This window comes from Amblyomma mixtum, chromosome 1 (genome assembly GCF_055824585.1).
Source record: "Amblyomma mixtum isolate Tamu chromosome 1, ASM5582458v1, whole genome shotgun sequence".
Lineage (NCBI taxonomy): Eukaryota > Metazoa > Arthropoda > Arachnida > Ixodida > Ixodidae > Amblyomma > Amblyomma mixtum.
Window position 1 is genome coordinate 198,681,797 of NC_143012.1, and position 15,941 is coordinate 198,697,737.

The following is a 15,941-nucleotide window of genomic DNA, read 5'->3' on the forward strand; positions in this document are numbered from 1 at the left end:
TTCAGGCTCTGAATTTTTCGCAGGATATCCCCAGCCTCGCTATATCGTTCTGTTAGTAGAGCAGCCTTTCGGTCGTAAGGAAACCTGAGATAGGTTATTTAACACACAGGCGAAGAGCAGAACACGAAGAGAGAATACAAAAACTGCAGCGTCACCATTCCTGATTACCTAACATTTTCTTGCCCCTTGCAATCATCTCTTATATAGAAAGGAATAATATGGTATCTGTCGCGCGAAAATCACTAAGAATGCAGATTACGGTCTGTGCTAGAAGTCAGCAAGGAAAATAACTTTCGTAATTTAACGTTTAGTGCTGCGTCAATACGTCGGCACTTTGTATACTATTAGGCTAATCCGCAAATATAGAGTACGTACATCAGGAGATCTTTGTAATACAAGTAGTCAGCTTATTTACCACTTTTCAGGCATGTCCTACAGCGTTGGATAAAACCGTTCATAGGGGGCCGTTCTTTTTTGACTGACGCTCACCTTTGTCGTAGGTCTTGCAGCTTTCAGAGAACGTTACGTCGTCAATGGCAACGTAACCATCATGGCCGGACTTTCTGTGCTCTCCCAAAAAGGCAACCTGACGAATCGTGCAGAAAAAAATACCTTTAGCAATGGAGCGACTGCTTTTTATGCATGTTTTATTGTTCGTTACGCTTGAGAGGAAGAGCAGAAAAGTGAAGCGGTACAGAGCGCAAAAAAAAAAAAATCCCAACAAACGACAATTAAAAGTCGGAAACATTATTTGGTTGAATATATTGTTAGTTTATGACTAAAACTGCAAATGCGTCATGTACAATAAATCATAAATGTCTCACTAAAAACACATCAATGCTCTAAATGCGGAACATTAATTTCTGGAAATAAAATCTAACGTTCCAAGATAGCAACATCAGGGATTAGTGCCGTACTTTTGCATTCTGTAGGATGGGACTGACAGAAATTATTCATCATTACCGAGGAATGATTCAGGTATCTTCATGCAGCATAGGGAGTGTTTCTACGTGTTCCGAAATCACATATGCTTTTACTTAAGGGTAAGGCAGTCACTTGGAAGTCGTAAGCCCCCTTTGCACTGCGACGACACCTATACTGGGCCATGTGTTGAGGGTCGAAATATACAAGCCCACAAACAATGCAGGGAAGAAAAAAAGAAGAGTGCTTTATAATCGAAGAACACTCTTAGAGCCTCTCTCTGAAGTCTGAGAAGGATGTTTTTTTTCAGTGAGCTGTAGGGACGGCCTAGAGTTAGCACGTATTTCTGAAGCTCATTCTTGGCGGTGCAAGGGTGGCATGATGCTAAGATTAGTAGTGTGCGTTATTTTCTGAGTGTTTTGTTTTTGGAACTCACGTGCATTCTATTAGTGTTTTCCTACAGCAAACAATTCAATTAAAGTGCCAGGACATGAAGCCAGTGTAATAAGAAGCGAAGAGCTGAGTACCGCTATAGTAGTTAACTAAAGAGCGGCTGTCAAGAACAGCTCGTGACCTTAACGGCACTGTGTAAACTCTGCTAATTAAGAAAAGTGCTAAACGAACTCAACATCTCAATGGGATGGCGTTGCGCACACGAACAAACATACACAAGAAGGAGGAGAAGACAGAAAGTTCGCTAAAGTGCGCTGTTTCTGTCTTCTGCTCTTTCCTGTGTATGTTAGTTCGTGTGCGCAACGCCATCCCAAGAAAGCTATGCACCAACTCGCCCAGCAAGAAGTTCTTCAACATCTCAATGTTCCACTGAAACAATTTAAGGAGCAGAAATGTTTAAATTAATAATTAGATCAAGCAATTAGTTTTTAAATATTTAACACGGTAAAATTAGTAAAGACTATTAGAGTGTCGCGGATGAATAATGAGTGGTCGTCACGTATGTGGGTTAAGCTTCATTGTGGACGCGTTTGATCAAACAATGATTCAAGCATTTTGGGGCCCCGTCGGTGGCTAGATGGTTATGGCACTCGGTTGCTGATCCGGAAGACGTGGGTTTGATCCCGGCCGCGGCGGTCGAGTTTCAATGGAGGCAAAATTCGAGAGGCCCGTGTTCCGTGCGATGTCAGTGCACTTTCATGAATTCCATGTGGTCGAAATTTCCGGAGCCCTTCACTACGGCCTCCCTCATAGCCTGAGTAGCTTTGGGACGTTAAACCCCCATAAACACAACCACAAACCAAAGTAATCTGGTTAACCCCTGATATAGAGTAGTGGCTATATTCTTCTGCAAGAAGGTGTTCCTGAGTTCTGCCTCGCCTTGTTACTGACTAGCCATCCTGCTTAGCTTGAGTAATAAAGCAGTAGGCAAGGACTGGTGGTAGTCTCAGGTTGCAGCGCCTGGAAAGTGACATTTCTTAATTCGCAAGGATTCGTGTTCCTTCATGTCTAGGCATACGGCTTCGCAAAGCTGGACTGTAATGACTAATAAAAAAATCGATAATTTTATTGGTTTAGTCGATTTTATCAGAACTCGCATTCTCATTAAAATTACCTGAAAAATACTTCCTTTCAGTATTAACTCTCAGTTTCAGCAAAATTAGAAAAGGCTGCGTTAAAAGGTTGAAGGCTAGATTAAAGAACGCCAAGGAAATGCAGCTGAAAGGTCTATCTTTCTAGGCTGCAGTAGATACTCGGTACTTTTCATCGTGAGTTGTGGCCGCCTCAAGATGTGAGAGGGCAAAGACATTGTGGAGCAGCACTACAACATTGGCAAGGAGATTACGGAACGCAAATTTCGAAGTTCTTGGGAGTGAAGCAGGAGTCCAATGCCTCGGGCATTTGCGTTTTTTTTTTCTCAGAAGACGTTTTTCCCTATGAGTCTTTACAAGTAACTACACCTTTGAAGAATCAACGTTAAATTATCAAAGATGGCGCGCATTAGTTGAGACGCTATCGGCTTCATTTCAGCCGTTTTGAGCTCGCCAAAAGCACGTGTACTAGTCACGAGTGAAGAGCTAATGATAGGGGATTAAAAGAGCAGTGTTACCTGGTATGGCGAGGTCTCCGCGAACTGGACCCTCGCTGCAGTGAAGTGCAAAAATTCTGTTGGCCCCGTCTGCATCCACACAGGCTTCCAAGGTCCGTCCTTTGTTGTACGGACATTTAGTGTGAGCTGCGGCTCACTTTTTCCTCGGGATACGTAGAAAAACGTAATCTATTGAAAGAAAGTGAATTGGAAAGCACCATCAACTTCTGCCGCATGACCTTGACCATGAGTTTACATGCAAGACCACTACACGCATACATTTGGCACACATCAGACTAATTATTCCCTCGACAGTTACGAATGATGAACGCATTTTAAAAAGTCGCTGTTAGAAATCTAGGTTCATGAAGACGAAGCCTTACTTCTTCACCAACCATGACAGCAGAGAATTAGTTAATGAAGGCGCCACAAAAAATATGCGCTGGTCAATAGTGACGATAGCGCGAAATGATATGGTTAATGAATGAATCATGATAGCGGATGGAGACGAAATACAGCACGCTCCTTTGCTGATTGTGCATCCTGAAAACGTAGCAGCACGAAAAAACGAGGACAAAATAGACACAGGTACGACAGGACATATGCTGCACTTCCAACTGCACTTCCTGTGTCTATTTTGTCCTTGTTTTTTCGTGCTGCTACGTTTTCAAGATGGATCAATACCAACTGGCCCAAACTTCGGTGCTTTTGCTGATTGTGGTCAGCGCACGTTTAGAGTGCGGAACTTAATCTGAAGCCCTTTCACTGTTGTGTTCCTCACAATCCATGTGGTGCTTTAAAACTGTAAATACCATTCATCATACCTCCAATTTTGACAGCGCACAATTATGCGACCGATACCTTTGTCAGCTCTCTGGATAGGGTACATGTAGCGTTTCTAACTACCTCATACGAAGATGGTGTCTCGCATTAGTCGGGCTTGTACAAAGGTCGACAGCATGTTCTGTCGTGAATTCAACTATTCTTCGTACAGCTTCACTCTCGGAACAACATGGCCACTACGTGATGCATGCGCTTAGTCTTTCACGGTTGCCGACTGAGTGCCGGGGAGTTGGCGCGCTTGAGGCCATCATGATATGACGTTCACAAAGGCTATAGTAATTAGGGATCGATTTTCGAGCGAATGATTCTGCCTTTCCTCGTAGTACTCATACGCTTTACTGGAAGAAGGTGTATGCTGCCGTCATGCAGCGCGACAGCAATTCTTTCCAGTGACAGCTTTGCCTCCGTACTAGTTGAGGACACGAACCTAGGTTTTGTATTCTTTTTGAGGGTTTTTTGACGGGTGAATTCAGAATAATGCATTGACCTCTGGTTGCAATGAATGATCAAGACCAACGTACCATGAATCCTTAATGCCTCGCAAAAATGTTTACCTGTCGCCAAATGCTTTGCTCCAGTATGAAATGACTATAAATATAAATGGCAACCTCAGGCTCGTAGCACAGAGAAAATGGGAACAGAAGCTGCCTAAACACATGCAAACAAAAGGAAACATTGATGCGTGACGATGTCTCGCCACGAAAGAAACTGTTCGGCGGCAGAAGTGGCAAGCAATTTCTTGTCCATGGCGGAATATTCACCACAACACTAGAGTAACTGCAGGGTACTAATAATCAACCATTTGAATGTTCCAGCTTACATTAGGTTAACCATGAGCACTCGACGTGATGGTTACGGCGTGAGCAGATAATAGTGTGATAACACTATGAATCTAGATCTGCTCTAAAAAGAATAAATGGAAATGCCTATCGGCGGGAAGTCATAAGCAAATTTGAAATACAGGAGAGAACATGCTCATTAAAACGAAGCAGAAGCTTATTGCTGACATGATATTTTACAAACCTTTGGCATCACTGCAACTATGAACGTTATTTCGCACATTTAGCATCAAACGCTAAGCTGGTTTTGCTAAGGAAGCTATTTACCTGAAAATTGGTGAAATTAGTAGTTGCCTGGCTGAAGCAAGCGTATTGAAAGCAGCGCTTTCAAACACACACATCGTGGATAGGTCACTATAGTGTATTCGTTTTGAAGTAGCCCAAAGGCAAGCTAGTTGACTGCTGGAGAACTGTATTCGAAATTGGCACCAAGGTTGAGAAAATGAGCACTTAAAGGCGATGAGGTGCTATTCAGACGTTCTTGATAGTATTAGCTTCGCTGAATACAGCTTAGATACCACCGTCGATACCCAACATTATGTTGTCTCTCTCTTGAAAATGTGCTCCTGTGCAAGCAGAAAGCAGAAACGCACAAAACGTAAACACAATTTTTGATTAGAAATAATCTCTGATGAGACAGGGCTTACCGAACAGTCGGCTCCAGTATCAAGTATCGGTCCCAAAACTGCAGATTTTACGGTCTTCTTATCAGAGGGGAGAATCATAAATTTCCCTGAAACATGCAAAAGAGCAGTGACCTAAGAAAACAAGCATTCGGGGGCTAGGAGCATTGGGATTTGTGCTCTAATGAACCGCTTTTAAATCAGTGTGTCAAAGAGCCGCGAATTCACAGCGCGTAAGCAGTCTTAAGTCCTCTCCGTTTTTTTTTTACATCAGTGATTTAGAAAGTACTCGTCTAAAGAATAATACAGGCATTCACACATCTGAATTAATATTCTATTAAACACGCAAATTCTTGCAGGTGACTCGCACCTTTGATCAGAATGTTAGTAATATTGCGAAGGCTTATATAACATCAATAATTATCTCCTTAACAGAAAAGACCTTCATAGTAAAGACTGGAACAAATTGAAGTATGGAAAAAAAAAATGAACCGAAGGCGAACGGACCAAGTGCGATGAAGCTATCGAAAAGGGAGTGGGATGGTGCGCTTTGCTGGTCTGCCACCTTAGACGAACACTGATCATGAACAAAACAACCACGGGCACACCGCTCGCTATCAAAGCGCAAGATAAGGACTTTTTCTAATGAAAAAAAAAACTCAGTGTGCAATTTGGTCTCAGGCCGCCCAGCCCACTGAATTTCGTTACACAGTGCTTCAGTAAGATACCAGTAAGACGCAAGGAATATCAAAAGGGATGCTTATATTTCTAATATGACAATTGTGATCGTGAAAATGCCGAAGCATTTCATTCTCCTCATTTCTCGAAAAGAAGGTGCAAAAAATTTACTTTTCCTCCTTTTTTATGCACTCCGAATTCGTAATTGAGAGTGCCCGCAACAAGGTTTTGTAGGGCCAATCTCAATCGCGTGAAGAAAACACGGGAGGCTTTCAGAGCGCCCACTGGATAGCGAAACCGATATAACCGTATGGGAAACGAAAGGAAACTAATGGTAAAATAAAAAAAATTCGGGGGTGAGTTCAGCTCAGCCTTCAGGATATGACGTGATAACATTAATGTGTGCCCTTAGTGGCCTAGGGTACAGTTGGCTTATCAATTACCGGACACGGGCGCTGTTTTTTATTTTATTTTTATTACTTGAAAGATTTAGATCTCATTTGGTTTAGTTTTTGTTATTACCTAGCCAGTGCCTCCGTTCTTATCAGTGACAGCAATTTTTTGTTCATACGGCCATTCGCTTCATAAGGGATTCGAAATGAACATGGAGCATCTAAACTTCCGCCTTAACCAATACCCTTATCTAGTTGCTCTAGTGGATGATACGCTGGCCTAGACAGCCAAAAATGTGGCTTTTCGGAACAGAGGCAACCCCATACAATGAATTTGATAAAGCAGATTCGCTTAATCCGCATTTTCCTGATAGCAAACCTGAACATAGAGAAAACCTGGTTGCTGACTATAACTTCCTCACTGCAGCAAATGAATATGGCGATGCGAAATAAAAGTGAGAATATGTCGTTGCTTTCCGCTCTTCATAGCTTCCTACTCCTCTAAACAAAGTAGCAGGTTCCTCTCATTTCATGCAGAGAACGGCTGACGCCGCGTTTTGGCGGAAAATCACTCTAACAGCGAGTGGTAAAATACCGTGCCCGTTTTAGCCTCTTGTCGGTGAAAGTTCAGCCATCCACACTACCCGCTCCCCACGTAGCTTCGCGAAGAGACATTCCCCTAAACAACTATCGCTGCCGTTTTACGGCTTAAGCATGCGGATGATGTTGTGCATCGAATCTCCCAGGAACATTCCAAAGCAACACAAACTATTGAGAAAGGGTTCGTAAGATATCTTTGTTAAATTATGTGCTCGTAGTTATTTTATTTTTTTTTCTCTTTATACGAGCATCCTAGTATGCTGTTCTTAAATGTCTGCATGCCCGTGCTACTTGTACTGTGTAATGTTTCTCCGTATGTGGCTCATACCATCGGGGGTGCCCGTCGTATGATCTCGAGTCGGTGATTTTGACAGTGCTGTCTGTGGGCGCATCAAAAACCAGTGCATTTTTGTTTTGTCAAGCGGGGCATCAGGCAGCCAGTCACAAAAAGAAGTGTCGAAGTTGCAGCCAAGTCTGTGGTCCTCTGAAATTAAACAGATGGCATGTTAACATCCCTGCTAAGTATCGCACATCGCTTTGAATGCTTTTTTCATATGTGAGATGCATCGGTCAAGAAAATTACTGCTCTGTCTTTTCTTCTATCATGCATTCATATATCACTATTAAACTGTGCTTGCAGCAGACACAATCTCAAGACTAATATAGCCTGGTGAGGGACCTGCCTGTCATGCATGACAGTGTACATGCGATGAATCAGCAGCTTTCATGCGCTCCGAAAACAGTTTTTCACGCGCTCGACTTGCGGAACTAACTATGCTTCTTATAGAATAGAATCTAGCCGGAAGGCTTGAAAATTTGCTCGGTAGAGAATTCAATCACCTCTCTGTGTATAGAATTCATGGTGTCAATTCAAATGCCGTGTGTGTGACAACTAACGGAGAACACCACTGTGCTGAGGTAATTAACCCCGTTTTCATTAAGCTGAAACCATTCAGATGCAGTACCACATAAGAAGACATGAGATTTCCGGCAAAAATAATAGAAATCAAAGCAAAAAAACTGAAAGGTGCGAATATGCACGAGGATGCCGCTTGAGACGCAGTGATAAAAACTTCATCAGAAAAACACAACAACAAAGGCAGTCAAAGTGCTGGCCCGAGGACACCAGCTATATGTTGTGAATGACTGTACGTCTATGTCCATTTGTGTCGAGTCATTGCATGTGCGAGTGCTCTGCTTTTTCACGACTTTTAAAATCTTATTCACCTTCACCGCGTAAAAAGGTAAAAAGGTTATACTCAATGACTTACGTCGAGCCGCCGTCAGCGGCATTTCGGCTGTATATCGGTGCACACTCCGGCGCATTAAATATATACTATGAAATACCCCGTCACAATGCCATTTGGAATGTTGACCAAAAAATAATCGCCGTTCTTGGAGCTATTCACCCTTAAGTAAGTCCCTAAAAGTTTTCACATCAGCCCTACGAAAAGCATGCGGAATTTTAGTAAATTTTAAAAAAATGTTTACATTTTTTCCCTGCTACTGGCCGAAGTATTATGCCTGAGTTCTGTTCGTTGCTGCAAAAATTTGTACAAGGGGCCAAGGCCTCGTCAGGCTCTTAGCCTTTAGCCTTGTCCTTCTCTTAGACACTGTCTCAGGAACAAATAAACAAAAAAAAATCATATGCAACTGTTCAGCCGTGAAGAGCTGCTTTTATCATTTTAGTCGAACAAAGATTTCACTTTTAAACCTATTGCTATCCATTTTTGCACCTTTCTAAGCGATATATACCCATTTTTACGATTCTGAAACGTCATGCATGTGATATGAAGCTCAGTAGAAGCGTACAGATCAATTACATGCCACTCTCCCAGATGGAAGCCTACCGTCGCTGCCAAGAGTAATCAGGCTGCATCGACCTCCTCATTAGCATATTAGAGCATTTATATCACCCCAGAAAGTCTGCTTGTAAGATAAACGCGTTTGACCTTACTTTTTAAACCTTTTCATATTCAGGCAAGCCGTGAGGCCTCAAATGTACACTGAGAAGCAAACCATTAATCCTGGTTTGTTTCGAAAAAGACGGTACAAGACGCGAGGTGCATACAAAGAGGTCCTAAGGCGAACCAAATTGTCAGGAATGCCAGTGCCTAAAATCTATTGTGACCATGCAGAAACATTGAAACCCGGGGGGTCATCAAAGAGATGGGACAGGAATACTGCGTTTTTTGCGGTTCTCCGCTTCCCATACCAGCCACTACCTCTGGAATAGCAGGGGATTCACTCCTGCTCGGACGCGAGATCCATTCCGAAAAATTAAAATAAAAATCTGGAGCTTTATTTTCCCCGAAAAGTTTTTATTTCAGCCCATGTTTATTAATATGTGTGCCTGGACTCTGTAATGTGCCGCATTCAGTTCTTTGCGCAAAGCACAAAGTGCGTAATGAAGGAACCTGTCATAACCATTCCCTACATTCCTACCAGTTATTTTTCACTTCAAATGTGAGCATAAATAGTTCGTTCAAATGAAATTCGACCGTTGCTCTGGAGCGCTCTGTGCGTACCATAGAAATCTGAGAAGGATGTTCGTGCCCGGACTTAAATTCCATAGCGATAAAAAAAAACCTAGGAACTGTACTTGAGCACAGTATGACCTTTGCAAAAAAGAAAATAGAGTGCAAAAAGTTCCATACTAACCGCATTTCATTTCATCGCTGTTGTCTCCGCAGTCGTCTACGTAGTTGCAGAGGTCCGTTTTAGGCACACATACTCCATTTGTACAGCGAAATTCCAGGTCAGTGCAGTTACCACTTTCAACTAAAAATGAAAAATGGAGTACAGATTAGCGAAAGTTTGAAGACAGCTCCATCGGAATAAAGCTCAACTTTATGCTTGCCTATCTTACTTATTGCTTCATATTATCGAAATGCGCATTTAAGTAACAGCGTGTGAGTAGGTAGATATATTTTCATAATTAGCAGTTGAATTTCATCCAAAGAAAATGCATTGATAAATTCGTACATTATGTGAAGTTTCTTTCTGCGGCAGGAGTGATTTAACTGGAGTTAAAGTGTGGAGCTTCAGTTCATTATTTTTTTAGAGGCTTCAATTACCTTTTTCTACACATATAGAAGGCCAAGACTCACCTGGCAGGGCGCATTCTGTGTAATTTATCATGTCCACAGCAAACAAAGATTGTTGGAGCAGATACTGTGTACTGTCGAAGAACACCTGAAAGAAAAGAAAAATCATGGACAAACAATCGAACATGGTTTTTTAGCTCAGCGAACAGCTTCCCTGTCCCACTAAATTGTAAGTGATTGTCCGCGCATCACTTAAATCCAAAGCACGTACCAAGAAGAGTAGCGTGTGCGTGCTTTTTCGGCGCATAATGAACTACTACTGCTATAGCACCGGACACCAACTGGAGCAACACTCCTTCCCGGCGTGAAACGAACCCTGCTGATGCAACACACCGGATGCGGCAAGTTCCACTATCGTTCCGTACGCGTAAGTTGCCATTGCTGCAAACAGGACGCGATCACAAATCAGTGCCTCTCACTCGTCTCCAAACCACGTAATCTCGCTGACTCCTTCAACTTCGCCCCGCAAGGCGACTCTTTTTTTCTTGGCGCTCTCTCTTACCTCTTGGTGACGTCAATCGGTCAGATGAGAACCGCCGTGGAAGCCAAAGAAAGCTTTTTGGTTTAAAAGAGCTCCGCATTCTAAGCAAAAATGCTGCATAGAGCGGATGAAGTTGGGCTACTTGGTTTTGCATGACTTCAGACTTAGCGCAAAAAAACGACGTATAGAGAACAAGAGCGACATTAGGAGAACTACTGAAAACTGAAGCCTTTATTCAACGCAGAGGAAGGGTTGCAAACACTAAAAAAAGAGCTTCAAAGCACACAGGTGAAGATATCAAACAGCGGCTATGAAATCTCATTGTGTTCTAGCAATATAGGTAGGTCAGCTCCTTTGTTAACATCCTGATAAAAGGTATGCTAGCAGAATCAGCTCCCCTTTTGCCTTTTAACGAGCGAAATAAACGAAGCGTTTGCAATCAGGAAACTGGGCGCATACTTCATTCGAGTACTAATCAGCTTGTTAGGAAAGTATATGGCATACCTAGATAGCTAGCACACCATAACATTTCACAGCAGCTGTCAATATTTTCACCTTTGCGGATTTTTGTTACTTTGTGCGTGTGTTTGCAACGCTTCTCTTTTATGTTCACTTGCAATAAAAGCCCCATTTGTTAGTAGCTCTCGTAGTGTCTCTCCTTTTCTCTACGTTCCGCTCGTTTCGCTAATGTTTGGTCACAGGTGCTGTAGCTCATGAGGTGGAAAAAACGCCTCTACGAGACAAGCCAACAGTATCCCCTCTTCCAGCTTCTTCGCGGGGCGTTGCGCTGATGATATACTCAGGAATTTTTCACAAAGACATTTTTCAACGGGAACAAGTTTATGAATAGAATTTTTTGCACATTATAAGATTTCATACTGAAAATAGAGATATTTGCAGAACTCGCCCCGGAAGGCTTGTATTTTTTTGCTATTGACGTTTTTCATATCGTTAAAAAAGTTCCTCAAGGGTTATCTATGCAGTCTTAAGTGATCGATGCGAGCGATGGAAAACTTTATAAGAGATTTTGCTGCGCGTCTCAAGAATGCACCATCAACTCAATATTTCCATGGCAGTTCCTTACAATATTTAGTTTTTAAAACTTTTGTCCGAGAATGCTGCACACGAGAGACAGATAGCAGCTTGGGACCCGAGTCAGGAGACGTCTCCAGCCATACCAGACAAGTATCACTGAATGGAGTGAAAAGACCGATAGTAAAGTCGATCATTTCTATATGACCTGTATTTTTGCTCAGTTTTCTTCCTTGTGAACGCTGAATTATGGTACTAATTTCATCTCCTTTCGCCAAAGCTGAAGTTAGCAACGCTGGCAACATCCAAAAGATTTTACGCAGCATAATATGGACATTGTCCACTTTGAGGGCGTTCTACTGTGGCAGAGTATTCGTGAGTTAGGCGGAGACATAGGTCAGTTTACGCATGCATTAAGTTACGAAATACAACACTATGAAGGAAGTTGAACAGTCTTAAAGAGACAATATATTGGTCGGCTTCACAGCTTGTAGAGAAGCGAGCCCACTTGAGACATGTATCTTTCTCGCTACCGGATTAAAGCTATTTAAACCCAGGCAATTGGAATTTAGAATGATTTTTGAAATTGCGCTTCAATGCGATGCTGCACATTCCGCCCTTGAATACAACTTTTTTTTTGCAGCACTTTGCTGTCTAAAGTCTTTGTTGAAAGTGTTAGTCGCCGAATCACGGTCACGAGATCATGTCGTCTAAAATCAAAGATTAATTGCTCAGGACTGCTCCAGATGAGTTGCACCGCCTCTCCCCAACTAGACTGCCAAAGCCACTCCTCGCCCCCCCCCTCCCGTTCATCTAGCCAACCTCACACGCCTCTTAGGCCCCGTGTTCAGGGACCCGCGTGTTTAACGAGTACTCTGATGAGCCAGAAACGCTCGATATTGCAAAAACAGCGCCTCCGAACTGCAAGGCCTTATAGTTCTGTTCAGCAATCATAGTGGCGAACACGTGGGCATGAGAAACGAGCAAAACAGAGCGGCACTCAAACACACCATCACATGAATCGTGCCCCAAAACGGTGTTACCTTTTTACTCCTTAACTACTGCCTAGTTTCTCTTTGCAGTTTATATAAAATCTGTGCTCCGAATTATGGGTGAATAGAAACATGAAGGAGAGAGAGGAGCTCATGCCGCCTCTCATAACTTATGGAATCAGGGACACTACCCGCATCACTGCTGAGTAATATTATTTTTGACGGCCGGGAACAAGCGCAAGCCCGAATTTTTGGGGACCTTCCCACTTGTGGAAAGGAAAATTGATGCCTGCTGCGCTTGGCGTCTACGCAGCGTGCTCATATGCTCTGTAAAAGCACCCCTATTGGTATAGATGCCAGTCTGTTTCAGAGCCAAACCTTGACATCAGAGCGATAAAACATGGGAAAAAAATAAAGAAGGCACAGCAGCGGCCAACAGAAACAAAAAAGGAATGGTGACTTCAATTCCAAATATTTTGACGCAGTGCGTCCGAAATAAATACCGTTGTTCCAAACCAATTGTGTCATCGCCACTTTGCAAGTGGACAAAGCAGAAGGTTTTACGACAGTGTGCGACACATTTCGTATATGATACGATGACAAAATGATGCTGCAGCGCTGTCATTAATAGCAACGTATAGCGCTAATCGTGTTAAAGTCAGTGTTCTGAGCGAAAGTTTATTTTTCTTGGCTATCGGCTGTTTTGTATGGTTCAGCGGATGTTCTGACAAAGTGTACCGTGCAAGTATCAGTCAGAAGCACGAGACAACAACACCGATAAGCGTTTTTTTCGAAGTAGACACGTTGAGTTATAGAAAATATTGGTCAGAAGCTAATGCGGAGTGGCCACCCTGACCAACAACGTCTGATTTAAGGGCCCGTGGTTTCTGTCCATAAACAGCGCACCGCCAAGGCAAACCGTTCTTTTTTATTGAAAATAAAATACCATAAATAGCTTTGAGTGGATGCCAATGAGTAGTTACTCCCTAATCATAAAATAGCTTTCTGATCAGCGTGCGACAGCAGAAGGAAAGTTAATTGGTGAGACAGGAAACAAATGAAGCGCAAGCAAGGGCAAAATGAAAAACATTTCGACTCACAGTGACAGGTGTTGTATACCGTCCAATGTCGATACGTGCTTCATTCCAGAGTTCTGGCTGGGCCGGCTTGCTGAGAGCACTTAGCGACCACACAGTTATAAAATAGCCACCCACGTGAATTTTCACTTGAACATCAGAGTGGTTTCCTGGAATAGAAGGGTACGAATACAACAGCATTTTTTGTGCAACATTTTTTGAATTTCGTCTATAATAAAGGGTGTTATTGGGCTTTGCAACATTACCATTTGTTTCCTTTCTTTAGCAGCTGCCCCACCTACCTTTCGCTTAAAGGGACAGTGAGGAGAGCTCTATCAATATTTTTTTAAAAGCAAAATCCTATAGTTCGGCATTTCATGGCTTTGTAGCCACTAGGCTGGCAGCGAAAGATGCATTTATTTCTAAGAAACTTGGATTCGAAGTTGAAAAAGTTTTTCCCGCCGCTCTGATTCAAACTTGGGATTCTCTTATGGCGACACAGGACTAAGTGACGTGACACATGACGTGCACATGACGTAACGCAGACTCCGTGATTTCTGACGGCCAGCAGTGCGGCCTAGCAACAGCCGAAAAGAAAGCTACTGCCGGCCGCTCGTTGAAGGCATCTATCAGCTATTGCGACCGTCGCTACCGTCGCTTCGTTTACTTTTGCACCGGCGTTTTGCGAGCGTTACGATGAATCCCGCTCTCGAAGTCGTCAACGAAGTTCTCGCAAATAGACACCTTTAGCATACCGTGTACCTTGTTACCGTTAGCGGAATACCGGGAGCCTGCCTACCGCCGGCGAGCAGGCGCTGATTGGTCCCGATGTTGCAGGCGCGCGCGTAGCTGCCGGGTACGTGGCGCCATCTGGCGACGTCAAGGAAATTTGCGATTGCATTGGCTGCGCTTCAGTGATTCGTTACTTCTCGTGTCCTAGGGTTGCTAGAACCATTTGTTCTAGTAACACTGTTTTGTCCTATGACGTCATCACGCTTGTAGTTGCGAGTTTGGCCTGTGGCGGCGGTACCTGTATTTTGGTTCTTGCTCTTTTATACGTTACAAGAGCTTTGTTGTCAGTATTAGTGGCGTTTTTGTAATCAGGAGCTGGTATTCTGTCGATACATGCCAACTTCAATTTCTCCTCAGTGTCCCTTTAAGCATCCTTGTTTCAAAGGCCACTCAGGCACCACAGGACCAACTGCATCTTGTTAAATTGTCGTGCAGTCGCAGGAAACTGAGGACACATGGTTAGCCGAAGGATGCATGCTAGAGTTAGTGATGGTGATGGTGGCTCTTACGCGTTACATCACGCGATATCTCTGTTGGCATCCGACGCAAAGGAATATACAGGGTGCCGTGAACTAACATGAACCAAAGCTCAAAGAAAAGTAGCGCTCCGGAGCTGGGTGAAACCAACGGCTCATGTCTCTCCAATTAACCCTGTTCTTTGCCAGCTGCGGCCCCCGTATCCCCTCAAACTTCTTAATCTCATCCACCCAACTAACTTTCTGCCGCCCCCTGCTACGTTTGCCTTCTCTTGGAATCCACTCCGTTACCCTTAAGGAACAGCGGCTATCTTACCTTCCGCATTACATGCCCGCCCAAGCCCATTCCTTCCTCTTGATTTCAACTAGGATGTCATTAACCAGCGTTTGTTCCCTCACCCACTCCGCCCGCTTCCGATCTCTTAACGTTACACCTATACATTTTTTTCCGTAGCTCGCTGCGTTGTCCTTAACTTAAGCTGAAGCCCCTTTGTTAGCCTCCACGCTTCTGCCCCATAGGTGAGTGCCGGTAAGATACAGCTGTTGTATACTTTTCTCTACAACAGGGTGGATAACACTTCTCACGGGATCTGTTAGTCTAAAAGATGGGATTCCAACTTAAGTAAAGCCAGACAGGGAGGTGGCCGGCATTCAGAAGGAAAAAATGGAAAAAGGAAATTGGTTTGGTTAGAGACGGGGCGCGGAAACCGCAGAACATTAGAGATAGTTAGAAATCAATGAGAGAGGCTTTTGTCCAACAGCGCGCTTAACCTGGCTGGCATGATGATTACTTTAAGCTTGAGCTTAACTATTCAAAAACCATGCATTTCTTGTTGCTTAGAGGAGACGGGTGTGAAAAAAAAAGCTTAACAAATCTGAGTGCGGCTTACCGACTTGCGCGTAGTTGAACCAAAACTGCATCGCGCACAATTTGTTGGTGTTGCGAATATCGCTCGAGTGGATTATTGCTTCCTGCCCAGAGTAGGCTAAGTTGAATTTTGAGTACAACAAGAGGTAGTACCCTGAAAAGGCAGAAGAAACAGAAAAC

The 15,941-nt window shown here is 43.4% G+C and overlaps 1 protein-coding gene across 1 annotated transcript in view; it reads right to left on the reverse strand.

Annotated features, from left to right (window-relative positions):
* The window catches only part of LOC149370513 (MAM and LDL-receptor class A domain-containing protein 1-like), a 171,521-nt gene that overhangs the window by 53,217 nt on the left and 102,363 nt on the right, over positions 1 to 15,941 (reverse strand). The window contains exons 36-43 of the mRNA XM_089577892.1: positions 15,784 to 15,915; positions 13,650 to 13,795; positions 10,048 to 10,132; positions 9,599 to 9,718; positions 7,266 to 7,421; positions 5,292 to 5,377; positions 2,984 to 3,151; positions 490 to 586 (exon numbers count right to left, since the gene is read on the reverse strand). Coding sequence (XP_089434018.1) covers positions 490 to 586; positions 2,984 to 3,151; positions 5,292 to 5,377; positions 7,266 to 7,421; positions 9,599 to 9,718; positions 10,048 to 10,132; positions 13,650 to 13,795; positions 15,784 to 15,915 — 990 coding nt within the window. The remainder of the gene's footprint in view (positions 1 to 489; positions 587 to 2,983; positions 3,152 to 5,291; positions 5,378 to 7,265; positions 7,422 to 9,598; positions 9,719 to 10,047; positions 10,133 to 13,649; positions 13,796 to 15,783; positions 15,916 to 15,941) is intronic.